At 42.7% G+C, this 17,637-nt stretch overlaps 1 protein-coding gene across 1 annotated transcript; it reads right to left on the reverse strand.

Annotated features, from left to right (window-relative positions):
- Positions 1–3,068: 3,068 nt before the first annotated feature.
- On the reverse strand, positions 3,069–17,318 carry KLHL38 (kelch like family member 38). Its single transcript, XM_015824465.1, has 4 exons — positions 17,087–17,318; positions 14,464–15,894; positions 9,891–9,996; positions 3,069–3,848 (listed from the first exon to the last, which is right to left on the reverse strand). Exons 2-4 carry the CDS (start codon positions 15,811–15,813, stop codon positions 3,532–3,534), a joined length of 1,773 nt encoding a protein of 590 aa, XP_015679951.1. The 5' UTR covers positions 15,814–15,894; positions 17,087–17,318; the 3' UTR covers positions 3,069–3,531.
- Between the last annotated feature and the right edge of the window lie 319 nt (positions 17,319–17,637).

Raw genomic sequence — 17,637 nt, forward strand, 5'->3', positions numbered from 1 at the left:
TATAGTACAGGTAGTCCTTAACTTATAACAGTTCGTTTAGTGACTGTTCGAAGTTACAACGGCATTGAAAGAAGTGACTTATGACCGTTTTTTTTTCATACTTATGCCCATTGCAGCATCTGTATGGTCAAAATTCAGACGTTTGGCAACTGACTCATATTTATGACGATTGCAATGTCCCGGAGTTATGTGATCACCTTTTGCGACCTTCTGACAAACAAAGTCAAAGGGGAAGCCAGATTCAGTTAACAACCAGGTTCCTATGCAGTGATTCACTTAACAACTGTGGCAAGAAAGGTCATAAAATGGGGCAAAACTCACTTAAATGTTTCACTTAGCAACATAAATTTTGGGCCCAATTATGGTCGTAAGGTGAGGACTACCTGACTTGCATGGCTGGCTCAGGAAGTCTGGAAGGTGAAGTCCACAAGTCATAAAAGGGCCATGGTTCACCTCACTGCAATCGAGGTATCAGCTGAGGCAAGGTAGAAATAATTTTTGAAGCACAACTAAGATATGGCTAAATATTGAGAAAGTGATTATTTGTTTGTTTATTTATTTAAATTTTCACTACCCTTCTCACCTAGGTGACTGTGCATGCTAAGCCCACCTGCCTGAGCATTCATGGAGCCCCAACCACTAGGCCAGATTATGGAAGGGCTGTATCTAGTGATGGGATTCAGCCAGTTCACACCACTTCGGCAGAACAAGTAGCTAATTTTTTGTTGCCTAGGCTCAGAATGGACTTCCGGAAGCAGCATCCATACAGAGAACCAGTTGTTCACATATTTGAATCCCACCACTGGGCATATCTAACCCTGATATCTCAGTGCCTTAAACAAAGGACAGAAAACCCAGTTTCTACTCCTGCTGGCTTCTGTCTTCTGGAAGCAGGAGACGTTGGTGTCCTTTTCCTCCAGCAAAAGGACGATGATCTGATTTACTGTCACTGTTGTTTGCAAATAGTAGATCATTTTTTTCCCTAAGCTGTTTACATTCCTAGCTGGACCACATTTCCCTTGAACCGGCCAGCTAATCTAAACTGAAATATTCTCTTGTAAGTTTGCTTGGGGACACAGACAACCTGGCCACCTGTTGCTGTAAACCTGGTGTTGCTTCATCGTATTTTCCACTTCTCTCCATGCTATCTCCTTACATTCCTGTAACTAAGTCTGAGCAATCGGTCACCTCCTGATCTCCCCTCTCTATTGCCCAGCCATCGTACTTTGTGTTGTAGGAACTTGTACAGTCACATGAAGGACACATTGCGTTGCTAGTGTTCCTACCAACATAAACAGGTCTGTGGATTTACAGAAACTATGCCGTGTATGTGAATCTCTCTCCGTTAACTCCTGCTGAGAGGATCTACTTTTCATTTGGAAGCATCGTTCATCTCGTATATAATTGTAATTTAGACTTTTAAACAAGAAGATTAAAAACTAACACAAAGCAATAAAAAGTAGGGAAGGGGGGGGAAAGCAAAAAGCAAAGAAAAAGCAAAAAGTGCAAGAAAAAGAAAAAATGTTGAAGAAAACAAAGATGTATAAAAAGTAAGGCAAAGGTAAAGATTTCCCTGTCCAGTCATGGGGTGCAGTGCTCATCTCATCTTCTTGGCTGAGGGAGCCAGCACTGTCCAAAGACATTTTCTGTGGTCATGTGACCAGCATGGATATATGCCAAATGCACACGGAACGCTGTTAACTTCCCACCAAAATGGTACCTATTTATCTGCTCGCATTTGCATGCTTTCAAACTGCTAGGTGGGCAGGAGCTGAGACAGGAATGGGAGCTCATCCTGTTGCATGGCGTTCAATCTCGAACCTGGACTGTCAGCTTTCCAACTAACAAGCTTGGCATCTGGGAGACTGGAGGCTAAAACATATAAGGAACGGTTGCTGGAATTGGGTATGTCTAGTTTAACGAAGAGAAGGACGAGGGGGGACATGATAGCAGTGTTCTAATATCTCAGGGGCTGCCCCAAAGAAGAGGGAGTCAAGCTATTCTCCAAGGCGCCTGAAGGCAGGACAAGAAGCAACAGATGGAAACTGATCAAGGAGAGAAGCAACCTAGAACTAAGGAGAAACTTCCTGACAGTGAGAACAATTAACCAGTGGAACAACCTGCCTCCAGAAGCGGTGAATGCTCCAACACTGGAAGTTTTTAAGGAGAAACTGGACAGCCATTTGTCCGAAATGGTGTAGGGTTTCCTGTCTGAGCAGGGAGTTGGACTTGATGACCTCCAAGGTCCCTTCCAATTCTGTTATTCTGTTATGTTTCTTGTCTGGTTTACCTGGGAGGGCTGACTAGGAAAGTCTAGAGCAGTGGTGGCGAACCTATGGCATGGGTGCCAGAGGCGGCACTCAGAGCCTTCTCTATGGGCACACGTGCCGTTGCCCCAGCCTCGCCTCCCCCCGTGACCCCCTCCTCTCCAGCAGCCCCCCTGAAGGAGAGTTGCCCCTGAGTGTGGCCCATGCGGCTCAGCGCAGCCAAGGACATGGCAGCCAGGCAGCGTAGACAAGACTCTGCACTCACACCCATTGTACATAGTTGATGCTGCAGGGCACGGGCAGAGGGCATGACCACCATAGCACTGCTGGGCTGCCTGAGAGATCTGTGGTGGGCCCTGGAGGCGGTGAGTGGCCTTGCGGGCAGGTGGGGCGGGGGATGGTGGGCGGAGCGGGGGCAGGGCAGGGGGTGGAGCGGGGGCGGGGCCAGTTTTTGGGCACTCAGTCTCTAAAAGGTTCGCCATCACTGGTCTAGAGGCCTTCTCAGAAAATAAGAATGGTGGGAGATTGCAACTTGGTCCTTTATTAATAATTGTGCCATCTGTCAGAAGATAAGATAAATATAAGGTATAGAAGGGCTTAGATTTTGAATATCCTGGTGGGAGTTTATGGAAAGGATTCTTTCACTTGACATCTTCTGAAGAATGAATGGGAGGACGATCCACTTTAAAACTGCTGTTCAGCTAGAACTTCTTAGAGTGAAAAATATATTGTTCCCATCAAGCTTGCTGTGAAAAGAAAAAAAGGCAAGCAAGAGAAAAGAGAGGGACAAACACATCTATATGTCTCTGGCACTCATTTATTTCAGAATTGCACTGGATCCGTTTAATCCAAAAGAAATTTAAAAAAAAAACCATTCGGGTCATATGCACATAACATACAAGGCAAATCCTTCTGCATAAAAACATGGTTGTTCCTGAAATTAGGGAACAAAGGGTCCTATTAAAGAATACAGTGAAAAACTTTAGCAATGTATAGGCTATATTTAGCAGACATTATACTGCAATGTAGCAAGAGCTTAGTCCAGGATTCAGGAATCTGTGTGAACCCAGGACATTGGGTTCATGGAGACAACCCAGGGTTAATCTCTCTGGATAAGCACCCCAAACACTGCTTTAATCAAATCCTGTATCTGCTGCTTGAGGCAAAGAGCTCATTTTACCTCATGTTATGGTGGACCTTCCCAAGCCGATTCCTGAATCCATTTTGTTGGCTTGGGAAAGGTTGACTAGCATCTTCCCTGCAATTAGTAAAAAGTTTTCCTTTCATTCCCTTCTTCCAAGAGGTTGGCGTAAGGCACACACTGAAGTGTGAGGCATCCGTGATCAAATAGTCTATGTGGCAGTTTCCCCTTTGAACACCAGGTATCTGTCTGAGGGTCATAGCAATCGAGGGAATCGGAGTCCACAATGGCATTATCCACCGTAAGACAGCGGCCGCCCGTCAAATACAGCTTCTCGTTGATGGCTGCTACCCCATGGTGCATCCGCCTTTCCTTCATGTCCGCACACTTCACAAATTTATTGTCTTTAGTATCATAAGCAATTACTCTTCGGGTGTACCCTAGAGGGAAAAAAAAAGAAAGAAAAAAAGCAAATTTGTGAAATTCATAAGTCACAAGATCAACAAGAAGAACGTCTCTGGAATGGAAGGGAAGTGTAATGGAATCCAGATAGTTTTCAACTTACGACTACAACTGAGCCCCAAATTTCTGTTGCTAAGTGAGACAGTTGTGAATTTTGCCCCATTTTACAACCTGTCTTGTCACAGTGGTGAAGTGAATCACTGCAGCTGTTAATTAGTAACATGGTTGTTAACTGAATCTGGTTTCCCCATTGGCTTTGTTTGTCAGAAGATTGCAAAAGGGGATCACATGATCCCAGGTCACTGCAACCATCATGTCAAACCCTCAAATGCTCTGAATACAGCCATGTTTCTTCGTTTTTTGGTTGCCACAGCAATGGGAGGAGGGAGATGTATTCTTATAGTTTAGTCCAGTGGTGGCGAACCTATGGCACGGGTGCCAGAGGCAGCACTCAGAGCCCTCTCTGTGGGCACACATGCTGTTGCCCCAGCCTTGCCTCTGACCGCGACCCCCTCCTCACCAGCAGCCTCCCTGGAGGAGAGTTGTCCCTGAGCGTGGCCCACGCGGAGCAGCGCAGCCAAGGACATGGCAGCCAGGCAGCGTAGACAAGACTCTGCCCTCACACCCCAACGTGCACAGTTGATGCTGTGGGGCGTGGGCAGAGGATGTGGCTGCCATGGCGCTGCTGGGCTGCCTGGGCGATCTGCAGTGGGCCCTGGAGGCGGTGAGTGGCCCTGCGGGCAGGCAGGGTGGGGTGGAGTGGGGGCAGGGCAGGGGGTGGGACAGGGGTAGGGCAGGGGTTGAAGCAGGGGTGAGGCCAGTTTTTGGGCACTCGGTCTCTAAAAGGTTCGCCATCACTGGTTTAGTCAAAACAATAACTTTCTTGTGGGAACCAAGGTCAAGCAGCCTAAGTGTTTGGCGGGCTGGAGCTACCGTTAGGAAGCCCGCCAAAGGTGGTAATTGGGGATTGTGATTTATGACACACTAAAGGGTCGGGAGTTCAACTTTTATTTTGTAACCTTTTGGGGGGGGGAACTTTCAGACTTGGTTTCATCTTTGTTCGTGCTGATATTATGTAGCCATTAAAATTGTTCTTTGAAGAAAGCAATTGCCTCAGAGTTCTTATTTCTACTGGTCTCATCTATCGGAACCATGACACATCATAAATATGAACCAATTGCCAAGCATCTGAATTTTGATCATGTGACTCTGGGGATGCTGCAGCGGTCATAAGCGTGAAAAACGGTCATAAGTCACTTTTTTCATTGCCCTTGTAACTTTAAAGGGTCACTAAACAAATGGTTGTAAGTTGAGGATTACCTATGGGAACTGGCGGTGGTTAGCAGCAACATAAACCTTGACAAAGCAAGTTGCTCCACGGGGATTCATTTTTATCTGGGTTCTTGTGTTGAGCAGAGGATCAATGCAGTGGTATCCAGAGAGTTTGTGTGTCACCATCAGCAAGATGGAGGGAGGGGTTTTGCAATGGAAACTCCACCTGGTGAGACTTACGTCATGATGCACCACCTGCCATATTGCTTTGACACTCCCCCACCTTACGCGTGCACCTCACTGACTCAGTGGCCTAAACGATTCCTTACAAATAATATTACTGTGTTCTCTATTCTTGTGATTTATTCTTTCTATTACAACCATATTATTATGCTCTTCCCTTGCGTGGCTTGGAGTCAAAATAGGCAGACCTGTTACACCATTATGACATTATGCTTTCATTGTCAGAGAAGGTGTAACAAAGACAGTGCTTAGATACAATGCGGTGGATGACTCAATAATATCAATTAGAATTTGTGAGAAACTCTTTAATATGATGGTGATCCACATTTCTGCTCATTCCACTAATGCAGAAGGTCAATTTAATGTCCAAGCTGAAATTGATTGAATTTGCAAATGAGATGCCTTGGGGAGTTGACAAAGCTGAAAACAGTAAAAAAAAGAAAATGTAATTGGATTGCACAGTCTAGGAAAAAGAAGCGAAGCAAGTTAGAACATAGAACATCATCAGAGTAAGGAAGCTTGGAGGACTTCTAGTCCAATCCTTGCTCAAGCAGGAGGAGACCTTATAGTATTTCAGACAAATCGTTGTCCAATCGCTTCTTAAAAACCACAGTGATGGAGGCAAGTCGTTCCACTGATTAGTTGTTCTAACTGCCAGGAAATTTCTTTTTACTTCTAGGTTGCTTCTCTCCTTGCTTAGAAGATGATTGCAATCTCAAATTGGTGTGCTAAATGATTGTCCAATCTCTTCTTAAAAACCACCGGTGATGGAGCATCCACAATTTCTGGAGGCAAGCCGTTCCACAGGTTGATTGTTCTCCGTGTCAGAAAATTTTTCCTTAGTTCTAGGTTGGTTCTCTCCTTGATTAGTTTCCACACACTGCTTCTTGTCTTGCCTTCTGGTGCTTTGGAGAACAGACTGACCTCCTCTTCTGTATGGCAATCCCTCAGATATTGGAACACTGCTATCATGTCACCCCTGGTCCTTCTTTTCATTAGACTAGAAAGGACATCAGTTCCTTCCTAACCAATATTTCCTTCATTGCTAACACAGTTCTCAAAGAACCAAAATGACATGACTGTCGCTAAATGGAGTACACATACAGGTTGTCCTTGACTTGTAACCAGCCGTTTCATGATCATTTGAACTTACAAAGGGCTAAAAAAAAAGTTACTTACATCTTCAAGGTTTCAATTGCTGCACCACTCCCGTGGTCACGCGACTGCCTTTCAGACACTTGGCAACCAGCTCACTTTTTTCAATTGATTGCAGCATCCTGTGGTCACGTGACTGCATTTTCCAATGACTTTTGCCATTTCCCAGCAAAAAATGCCCATTGGTGAGTTAACTTCAGCCTTACGACCACGTGGTTTGCTTAACAACCATTGTGCTGGACCAGTCAGTTAGCTTAAGAACTGTATGTTAGAACGAACAGCAACAGCGTTTAGCATTTAAACACCCTGGCATGTAATAGGATATCCTGCAAATAACTTTTAACTCCTCCCACTGTCTAGATGAACTATAGGATTAACTAACAGCTAAATCTAGATTACCCATAAGCCATCTCTTAAGGAAACAGCGAACAGCATTTAACCCTTTAAATGCTAAACGTTCTAACATACTGGTCTAACTGACTGACTGGTCCAGCACAACCATGATGACTTGCTTAATGATTATTGTAAAAATGAGTTCCTAACTTACGACTGCAATGACTTATGAGCAAAATTCTGGGCTCAATTGTGGTTGTTAAGTTGAAGACTACTTGTAAATGAAATTGACAGTATTATTGGTATAAACAGATGGAAGAGATCAGTTATAATAGCAAAGTCACAACTAGGTGTGATTGTGAAACCGATAAGGTGCAAATTCCACATCAGTCCAAAGTGGAAGAACAAACCCAACAGTAACTCCATGAGTAATCTTGAGCTTATAGGCACCATTTTAAAGAAAAACAACGTTCTGAACTCCTGAACCATACCGATAGGGAACCAGAAGTACCGTGGAATGAACTCAAAGAAATTGTTAAGGATTAGTGTGAAAAGTAACTATCTAAGATCAAAAAATAGAATAAAGCAAACTGGATTTCAGAACAGACCTCAGAAGTTGCCAAGAAAAGAGAAGCTGAAGCTGAAGCCAAGAAAAACAAAAATCTTAGGAAGGAATTTAACAAAGAATTTCAGAAGAGGCAAGAAACAATGTTACAATGATCTCTATAAAAACATCAAAGATGGAAACAGACACAGAAAATCAAGGACAGTCTTCAAAAAAATCTCCAAACTCAGAACAGAATAACAGTTGGAAGTTGGAAGGGACCATGGAGGTCTTCTAGTCCAATCCTCTGCTCAAGCAGGAAACCCTATACCAGAGGACCCCAACCTTTTGGGCACCAGGGACTGGTTCCATAGGGAAAGGTTTTTCAATGGACTGGAGGGTATGTGGTTTTGTGTGTTGCTTGTATCCCACGGATGAGGCTTTGCTTGTTTCTGTGGACCGGTTGCTGGCATGCTGCGGCCTGGTACCGGTCTACGGACCGGGGGTTGGAGACCCTTGCCCTATACCATTTCAGACAAATAGTTGTCCAATCTCTTCTTTAAAATATCCAGTGTTGGAGCATCCACAATTCCAGGATGCAAGTCGTTCCACTGATTAATTGTTCTAACTGTCAGGAAATTTCTTTTTATTTCTAGGTTGTTTCTCTCTTTGATTAGAAGATGGTTGCAACCTCAGATTGGTATGCTAAACTAAAGGATGTCAGGGGACCGATAATAATTGATTCAAAGAAGATGAAACAAATATAAAAGAAATATACTGAAATTCTGCGTAGTAGAGATGTCAACATTCAAGATATCCTAGGAGATACAAAAATCTCTAGTACAGAAGATAATGTTAGAGGAACACTTCCGTTGTTACCAGATTGGAAAGCTACAGGAATTGATGAAATATGACAGTCAAGAAAAGAAGAATAATTGAAGAATGATAATGTGTCTTCATTGTGTCCTCCAAAAAATATCCTGTTGAATTTAATCTAAAGCTGGTAAACAGACCTGCAAAACTATCTCTCTAAATTAGAGCCATGGTGGCACAGTGGTTAGAGTGCAGTACTACAGACTTACTCACTGCTCACTCCAGCAGGACCCAGATTGTTGGGGGCAATATGTTGACTCTGTAAACCACTTGGAGAAGGCTGTAAAAGCACTATGAAGCAGTATCTAAGTCTAAGTGCTATTGCTCTGCTACTAACTATAATGCTTTATCATGTAATGGATCAGCTCAAAACTAATACAGAATCAGACATCATTGCAGTAAATAATAAGAACTCTATTTAATTCAAGCCAAGTGCCACATTGCTGCGATTAATAAACTCTGTCTTGTTTTGATCTGATTTATTCAAGGGAAACTTGACATATATTAGATGCTTTTTGAAAAATACCAAACATCTGTTTGTTATTATTGAGATTTCCCCCCCCCAGTTCCAATTGCTCGATAAGCCAGGAACAACTAGATGATGTTATGACATACTTACTTGGTAACTGAAAATTTATCGGTAGTAAATCTCTTTGCTTTAAAGGAAAATGAATTATGTTTGAAATTAGTTGAAATGTTTGTGCTTTTTCTTAAATAAACCAAAACACTTGTGGCTTAAGCTTGTCAGCTGAATCATTGGCACAAGGTTTCAGAATAAATAGAGGGCAAGGTTTAGCTTTTTACAAGCCTTGTACATCTCTACTATGTTCACATTTTGGTCTCCCTGTTTTCTCTTGTATAGAACTAAATGAAAAGCTTTGGTGCCAGAGATTGACACTGACATACCTATTATCATCAAAAGTGTTGTGTTGGCTTTATTAGACCCCCAGGTATGGGATCAATATTTCAGAAGTAAAACATGGAGCAAGGCTTTGCAGCATATTTTCTCTAATAGGTTTCAAACACATTATTCCAAGGTTTCATCCAATATTATCTTTTTCATCCAATATTATCTTTGATTAGAAGATGGTTGCAACCTCAGATTGGTATGCTAAACTAAAGGATGTCAGAGGACAGATAATAATTGATTCAAAGAAGATGAAACAAATATAAAAGAAATATACTGAAATTCTGTATAGTAGAGATGTCAACATCCAAGATACCCTAGGAGATACAAGAATCTCTAGTATAGAATTTCACTCTTTTCCACTCTTTTCTCTGTATGTTCCACTCTTTTATCTGTATGTTTTGCTTCCTTTCTCAGTTGTCATTCTGAATAAAAGTTGTGCAAAACTTGCTTGCATCAAGGATTGTGAATAATCTGTATTAAGAGACGCACTGTGAAATCGTAGGCAGAGAACAAAACATAAATTGAATTTAACATAAATTAGATTCAATACTACTACTGTAATAGATTCCACAAGATATATTCAGGCATGCCAGTTGTAGGGGGAAAAAAACCCTACACTACAACATCAAGCAGAAAGAAATCGCTATATTTTGGGACACCTGCATGACAGTGATTTTCAACGTAGGTTACCTCCAATGATAAAAATCCGGTCTCCAATCAGAACTGCTGGTGCACAGACGTTTTTCACCATCCTGGTCTCCATTCGGAACCACATATTCCTAGATACATGATACACCTGAGAAATACAAAGGGCCTTATTATTATTTATTATTCTTAGCGCATGGAGTTATTACAGTAGCTAAGAAACACAGTGCTATTGCAGAGTAGTAGTTCACCTGTCAGGGTACCAGCCCTGTTGTAAGTGCGCCACAGGAGGACGAGCTGGCATCGCACCAGAGAGAAAGACCAGTGGCTCTTCCTGCAGCATCACCCAAAGCTCCCTCCCTTCCTGGAACTGCCTTGCGAGCAGGCACCGCAACCAGGAAATCAGAGCCATCCGGAATCCGACTGCCTGCACAGAGCACCACCTCGTCTCCCCACCAAAGTGGTACCTATTTTAACTACCTGCATAGAACATGCTTTCAAACTGCAAAGTGGGCAAAAGCCAAGGCAAGTGATGGGAACTCACCCTACTACGCAGAGTTAGGGCTCGAACCGCCCGAGCAGAGACCATCTCCAGGGTCATTAAGCCATTGAGCCACCGCGCCTCCGTACACAGAGCATGAAATGGATGAATTTGAGATGAAAGGATATCGCTAATATTAAATCCATTTTTTTAAAAAAAGTGAAAATACTGTATATTGCAAATAGAATAGACTAGAATAACAGTGCTGAAGGGACCTTGGAGGTCTTCTAGTCCAACCCCCTGCTCAGGCAGGAAACCCTATACCAGGGGTCCCCAACCCCCAGTCCATGGACCAGTATCGGGCCACGGCATGCCAGCAATTGGTCCGCACAAACAAGGAAAGCCCCATCCACAGGATGCAGGCAGCACACACAAAACCACATACTCTCCTGTCCGCGGAAAAACCTCTCTCCACATAATCGGTCCCTGGTGCCCAAAAGGTTGGGGACCTCTGCCCTATACCATTTCAGACAAATGGCTGTCCAGTCTCTTCTTAAAAACTTCCAGTGTTGGAACATTCACGACTTCTGGAGGCAAGTTGTTCCACTGGTTAATTGTTGGGTTGTAATCATTTACCTATTGGACAAATAGTTACCAAATTTTGGATCCAGTTCTGGAAATCCAACATTTAATCACCCATGTTAGTTCACTTCGTTCTGGTGTGAACTGACTGATGGGGTTTTGGTGGTCAGTCAAAGGTAGGGGTTCATACCTGAAGTTGTTCGTAGAGGGGTCAGGATCAAGTCAATGACTTGATGATAGTATGTCCATCAGGAGTTGAATGTTGGAGTCAACCTTAGTCTTAAAGGTAACGATTCGTTCCAGGTTGTTAAATGGGTCGTGGCAGATCTTAAGACCTTTTTTGCCATAGTAGTTAAGTGAATCGCGCAGTCATTAAACAAATCTGGCTTTCCCCCATAGACTTTGTGTGTTGGTAGCCGGCAGGGAAGGTGGCAATGATATGATGCCAGGAAGCTGCAACTGCCATGCATGCCAATTGCCATGTGCCTGCATTTTGATCAGGTGATCATAGGGATGCTGTGACGGTCATAAGTGTGAGGATTGGTTGCAAGTCACTTTTATCAATGCCGTTGTAACTTTAGACAGTAAACGAATGGTTTAATTAAGTACCTATATACAGTACTGCATTAATTAATTAATTAATTAATTAATTAATTAATTAAGTATATATATATATACAGTATATTTACCCCAGGGGGCGATTTTGTTTTTCAGGGGGGCGATGGAACGAAAAGGGGCGACGCAGGGGCGAAGGAACGAAAAGGGAGCAATATGGGGGCGATGGAACAAGAAGTTTTGGGGACACTTTTGAGCCTGCCCCTGTGGCTCTGAGCCTCCTCCGCCATTTGGAGAGACAGAGACAGAGAGAGGCACTTGGGCTTCTCTCTCTCTCTCTCTCTGATGCGGATTTGCCCTCTCGCAGGGCTCCTGATTGGCCCTGTGCCTGGGTGCCCCTCCCCCTGGGAGAAGCGCAGCCAGGAAGTCCGTTTCCCTGGCTGGCCTCATCCCAGGTGCACGTGGCCGGGGAACCGTGCAGGGGATCCCCGGGATCCCCGCTGGGAGCAGCCCACCAGAGCCTCAGCTGAGCGGGCCAGCCTTCCCGCAAGCCGCGGCCCTGAGGGAGAGCAGCCCCTGCGATCCCCAGACGCGGGACCGTTGGCCCAGCTGGCCAGGAAGGCGCGCCGGAGTCTTGACTGCTTTGTCGGTAAAGAATGTGAGGTGAGATGGCACCAAAATGTTTTACACAGTTGAGATATGGGGAAAAGACTGGAAATAAATTATTTGCATCGATATGTCCTGATGACAATTTTAAAGAAAACAAAAAAAGTGTTTGCATAAATTGAAGAATTATTTCCTATGTTGTGATTGAGAGGTTATGTTGGGGGAGGGGGGCGAGGACAACTTCCTCATTGGTTCAAGGGGGCGATTCGTTTAAAAAGGTTACGAACTACTGGCCTACAGAATGGAAACTACCACGGCTGTGTACAGTCATTTAAATGCATAAGAAACTGAATGGCATTTGAATATTCAGCTCCATCCTCATTTGTGTCGGTGTCCGTCTATTTGTGTGTCAACTAGATTCAAACACACACACAATTGAATACCACTCAGCAGTTGAGAAATGAAAAGAATGCCAGAGCTTGTTTTAAAGTCTTATTAGTGCATCATTAGCTGTTGCATAAACATAATGGGAAAGTCAACAGTTCACGTATCTTGTGAGCTATTTAACAGAAACCTGAATCATGATGGCCACCAAATGCTGATAAAACATTTGCAATGGACATCTGGAATTGCCTAACTTTCTGGGTTTTTTTTTTTAAATGACCACCCATGATTAAAAGAACAGCTGGTATCGAAACAGTTTGTAAATTGCTTTTTTATGAAACCAAATATTTGAACCTATTACTGTACATTATAAAATGGGAAGCTGCCTTTAAGATGATATCCTCGGTTCCTGTAATCACCAGCCAGCACAGCCACTGAATGACAGGAATGAAAATAAAATGTATAAAAGCACAAAGCTGAGAAAACAGGGCTTCAGAAAATTCTAGGTTTAAAAATGGAAAATACTAGTGTAATTCACACAATGTAACCCTAAATCTGGGTTGGCAGAAACAATTTCCATATCCGGATAACAAACTACGGGTAGTCCTCAACTTATGACCTTAATTGGGGCCAAAATTTATGTTGCTAAGTGAGACATTCCCATTTTACGACTTTTCTTGCCACGGTTGTTAAGTGAATAATTGCAGTTGTTAAATGAATCTGGCTTCCCCGTTGCCTTTGCTTGTCAGAAGTTTATAAAAGGTGATTACACTACTCCGGGACACAGCAACCATCATAAATATGAACCAGTTCCCAAGCAATGGGGACACTACAGTGGCCATAAGTGTGAAAAACGGTCATAGGTCACTCTTCACAGTGCTGTTGTAACTTTGAACAGTCACTAAATGAACTGTTGTAAGTCAAGGACTACCTGTATATCTGAGAAAATTACATGGGGGCATCTTTATTATGTTTGCAAGTCCAGAATCGTGTAAAGAAGGAATCAAACCAAGTTTAGCTAACCTGCCCCCCCTTTTTTGTCAATCTGGTTTAAATTGTGGAGGTGATCTCCTGTGCTGGACTTTTAGCCTGTGTGAAGGTATTGATCTGCTGCAAACTTGAGCCCATGAAGCAGGCAGGAAGATATTGATTTGCTCATATTTTATTAACTTCTAACAGTTTGCAGCTATAGAAGTTTGTAAATATAAAATAGAATGTACTTTATCAACTGGCATGGTGCTATGTTTGTAGACTTCAAAAGCCAGCCTAGATGACCCTCTAAGACTAAGTATAATGTAGCCAGGGATGATGAGGTAGCTCAATTTAAACAGACAAGATGGCAGCCACAACCATGTGACTGAAGCCCCACCCCTATTTTACTGATCAGCCTCTTTTGGACTCTTATAGCCAATAAGAACAAGGAGTCAGGATTCCTATTTCACAGTTGCAGCCACTATCTTGATTTCTTTTTTGTCCCCCTCCGTAGATGCCCTTGGACACAACCATTCTAACTAGTCCTTCTCTTTGTTAAACTGGCATTGGAATGCTGAGACAAACCCACATTTGCAATTGTTCCAAAAATTAACCTTTGACTTGCCTCTGGAATAATCTGGCTTACAATCACAGACTATTATTATTATTTTGTCCATTCTGCAATATTTACGCTCCTCCAGATTGCATGTGGCAAGTAATGGTGGGGCCTCTTAGCAAAATGACATTGTGGCTGTTGCCTAAGCTCTTAACAGCAAAACGATTGCAAGTATAAATAAAAAGGGCTTTTTATGTGGTTTGTCAGGAGATGGAAATTTCAGCTTAGCCAATGAGTTTGGTTATCCGCTGCCTGGCATCCAAATAGTTTCTCAAAATAATGGAAAGGTTCTTCTATTTTCTGCTGAGAACATTTTCTTAGCAAAACATCAGAATAGCCCAGAGAGTTTGAACCAAAGGCAGACATGTCTGGAAGCATGCAATTGAGATAGCCCAAGTGAGATTATCAAGAAAGGAAATTACCTGTATTAGCCTGACTGGGTTTTGCATCAGATCTTCCCCCCCAAACAGGTAGATTCTTTGGTCTTTGGCAGATACAGCAGGATGCAGAACTGCAGTAGGAATATTTGCCATGTCTTCCCAAACGTTGTAGATGCTATCATACCTTTCCATGGAATTTAAGATTTCCCGGTTCACGCCTATGCCTCCAATGGCAAAGATATAGTTTTTGTAGGCCACACTTCTATGGGAATAGCGTGCCATTAACATGGGCTCTATCAGCCTCCATTGATTAAGTTTGAGTGAGAAGATGTAAACATTATTGCTGACTTGGTTCCTCCCGTTACCTATAGGAATTCCCCCCAGAAGATAGATATTACTGTGCAGACTCACTGCAGAGGCCTTGTAGACACGGGTTGGATACTTAGCGAGGCTCAACCATTGATTTGTCTTCTCATCATATAGCAAAACGTCCCTTGTAGTTTGTTGATTGTCTTTGCGACCACCGATTAAGAGGAGAAATTCCCGACATGAATAGCGCCGGGGAACATGCCAGATGGGTTTGACGTCAGGGACACTGACACTATACAAAGAAAACATCTGCTTATTTGCAAGTTCTAAGATATTTTGACAGTCGGGGGATGACTGAATGAGAGAGTCGTTGGCTATGAAACGGAAGAAGAACGTTGGATGGACATACTGAAGCCTCACCTTTTTGAACAAGTCTTGAATATAGCCTTGTCGTGCTTGAAGATCATGCCTTACCCAGACCATAATAGCCTCAAAAACCTGTTCCTCCTCTCCATAAAGTTCGTCATTCCCAAGATAGTCTATCAACTCTAACAGGCAAAGTTCTTTCAAGTCTTCAGAAGTGGCTACTTCAGGGAAATACCTTAGCGCCATAGCTTTCGCTTTCTGATTAAGATCCTGACAGTGGAGGATTTCAGAAAGCCTGCTCAGACTGAGGCAATTTTCTGGAGAAAGCTGATCCTGGAGGTAAGCTGAACAGGCTTCGAAGAGTTTCATGTACTGAAGCATGGAAGCCGTCTCCATGAGGCTCAGAATGTTCTCGGGAGTCATGAGGACCTCTCCCGTGTAGACGTAAAGGATAATAGCATGCAGAATGCTGGAGTCCATTCCTTGGAGGTTGACTTTTTCCTGGATGCTCTCCTTAAAGTTGTTACAGAACATGGCCTTGAAATAGGGGCTGCTTGAGACAAGAACATTCTTATGGCAAGGAATTTCAATGTCGTTTGTGCACAGAAGAACGTCAGTTAGGATTCTGTTTTGTCTCAAGTCGTTCAGCTGCTTTAGGAGATCAGATGAAAAATCTTGGTCTCTGAACAGCAGGCTTTGGAGAGATTTTTCTTCCATGATGTAAACAGCATCCAAAAGAGAATTCTTGGGATTACTGTATCAAAAGTTCTTCAAAAGTCCCCTTGAAATAAGGTCCATCTATTACAGAATGGGGAAAACAGCTGCTTACACCAACAAAGAAGGTTAAAAAAGTATATATACTGTATATAGGTAGTCCTCGACTTAGAACAGTTCATTTAGTGACCGTTCAAAATTCCAGTGGCACTGAAAAAAGTGACTTATGACAGTTTTTTACATTTATGACCATTGCAGCATCCCCATGGTCACGTGATCAAAATTCACACCCTCGGCAACTGACTCATATTTATGACGTTTGCAGCCTCCCGGTGTCATGTGATCACCTTTTGCAACCAGCAAATTCAATAGGGGAGACCCAGATTCACTTAACAACCATGTTACTAACTTAATAACTGCAATGATTTACTTATTAACTGAGGCAAGAAAGTTCATAAAATGGGGCCAAACGTACTGCCTCGCTTAGCAATAAAAAAAATTGAGCTCAATTATGATCGTAAGTCGAAGGACTACCTGTATCACATTCCTCTTACAAAATAAACCTGATATTAAATTTCCATTCTCGGCTTCTAATAGCCCAATGAGTTAAAAATAGATTAATTTTTTTTAAGGACTAATGTTTCAACATGCTTGCAGTAATCAATGATTCAAGACCAAAGCAAAAAATTTGTTCATAAGGAAGAAACGCTTTAAAAATTCTAGGCTATTTAACATTCCCCCCCCCTCAAAAAAACCCTTAGTCATTTCCCAAAAAAATGTAACTTTGCAGAGCAACACAATTAAACTAAGTTCCTTGCATCTAGGAATGTATAGGGGAAATATTTTTTTTAATTTTATTTTACTGGGAATTGCTTTGCTTTCAGATCAGCCCCAAACAGGAATCACGGATTCCTGTTTAGCAGATTTCAAAGTCTGCTAAAACATTGTCTCCAACCTTATAGTTATACTCAGCTAGACTGTACATCCGCAATAAAATGCACTCAATGTTTTAGCTTTTTTTAAAAAAAAAAATGCATCGGTTTCAGTTCTAAAAGAACAACAGATCATAGAAAAGCCCTCTAGTTTTTAAAGAGGAAGACAGCTGCTAGCTGACTTCAACCCACTTCCACCCCATCACCCCATTCTTCAATGAAATGTACAAAATATAACCTGCATATATTGCAACGAGAGGCTTAAAAACCAACAACCCCCTAGCAAATTTCTCCAAGATCTAATGGCTTTTGTTTGTAGTAAAAATCGGGGCAGATCTGTTTACCTTAATCCTTTCCCAACCTTCAGTGTCTCTGGCTTGTTTATTCTCTGCTGAAACTTTCCATGCCTATAACATGCCTCGGAAGATTAATGTTTGAAAAGCAGAAGGAGAGGAAGCTATGAAACCTCCCTATATTATTCTCTCGCCGTTGGAAGGATTCATTGGGGATAGTTTCTAGGTTTGTTTAGCATCACCGAACTGTCCTTGCTTTTCCAAGGAGGGTTAGCTCGAGGTACCATAACACGGCACTGGGTACATTCCTGAGCTAAGAATAGGGATCCTTTTCCCCCCAATGTTGCTACATGTGACTTTCCAATTGCCTGCTCTAGCAACCAAGGGGACGCAACTCTGCCCTGCCAAGGAGTGCGCCTGTGCCAAGTGTTTGCAAATGAAAATAGAAGGGGAGATTAATGATGGGACATTGGCCAGAGGCCTGGCTAAGTGGAGGAAGAGGGCCCAGAGGTTAGTAATGCTAAAGGGCATAAACAATCTGAAGCTTCTAGAAGGCATTTCTCGGCTGTTTGTTTGTCCCATGTTAACCCGTCTTTCCTCTA

The sequence above is a fragment of the Protobothrops mucrosquamatus genome, unplaced genomic scaffold (genome assembly GCF_001527695.2).
Source record: "Protobothrops mucrosquamatus isolate PMUCROS unplaced genomic scaffold, P.Mucros_1.0 scaffold2242, whole genome shotgun sequence".
NCBI lineage: Eukaryota > Metazoa > Chordata > Lepidosauria > Squamata > Viperidae > Protobothrops > Protobothrops mucrosquamatus.

Bases quoted from the DNA above. Each gene is read 5' to 3' on its own strand.
- KLHL38 (XM_015824465.1), bottom strand. From the start codon at position 15,813: ATGGAAGAAAAATCTCTCCAAAGCCTGCTGTTCAGAGACCAAGATTTT. The intron at 9,997-14,463 runs GTAATTTCCTTT...TGTATTTCTCAG, and splicing joins ACCCAGTCAGGCTAATACAG to GTGTATCATGTATCTAGGAA. The intron at 3,849-9,890 runs GTAACCTACGTT...TTTTCCCTCTAG, and splicing joins CCGGATTTTTATCATTGGAG to GGTACACCCGAAGAGTAATT.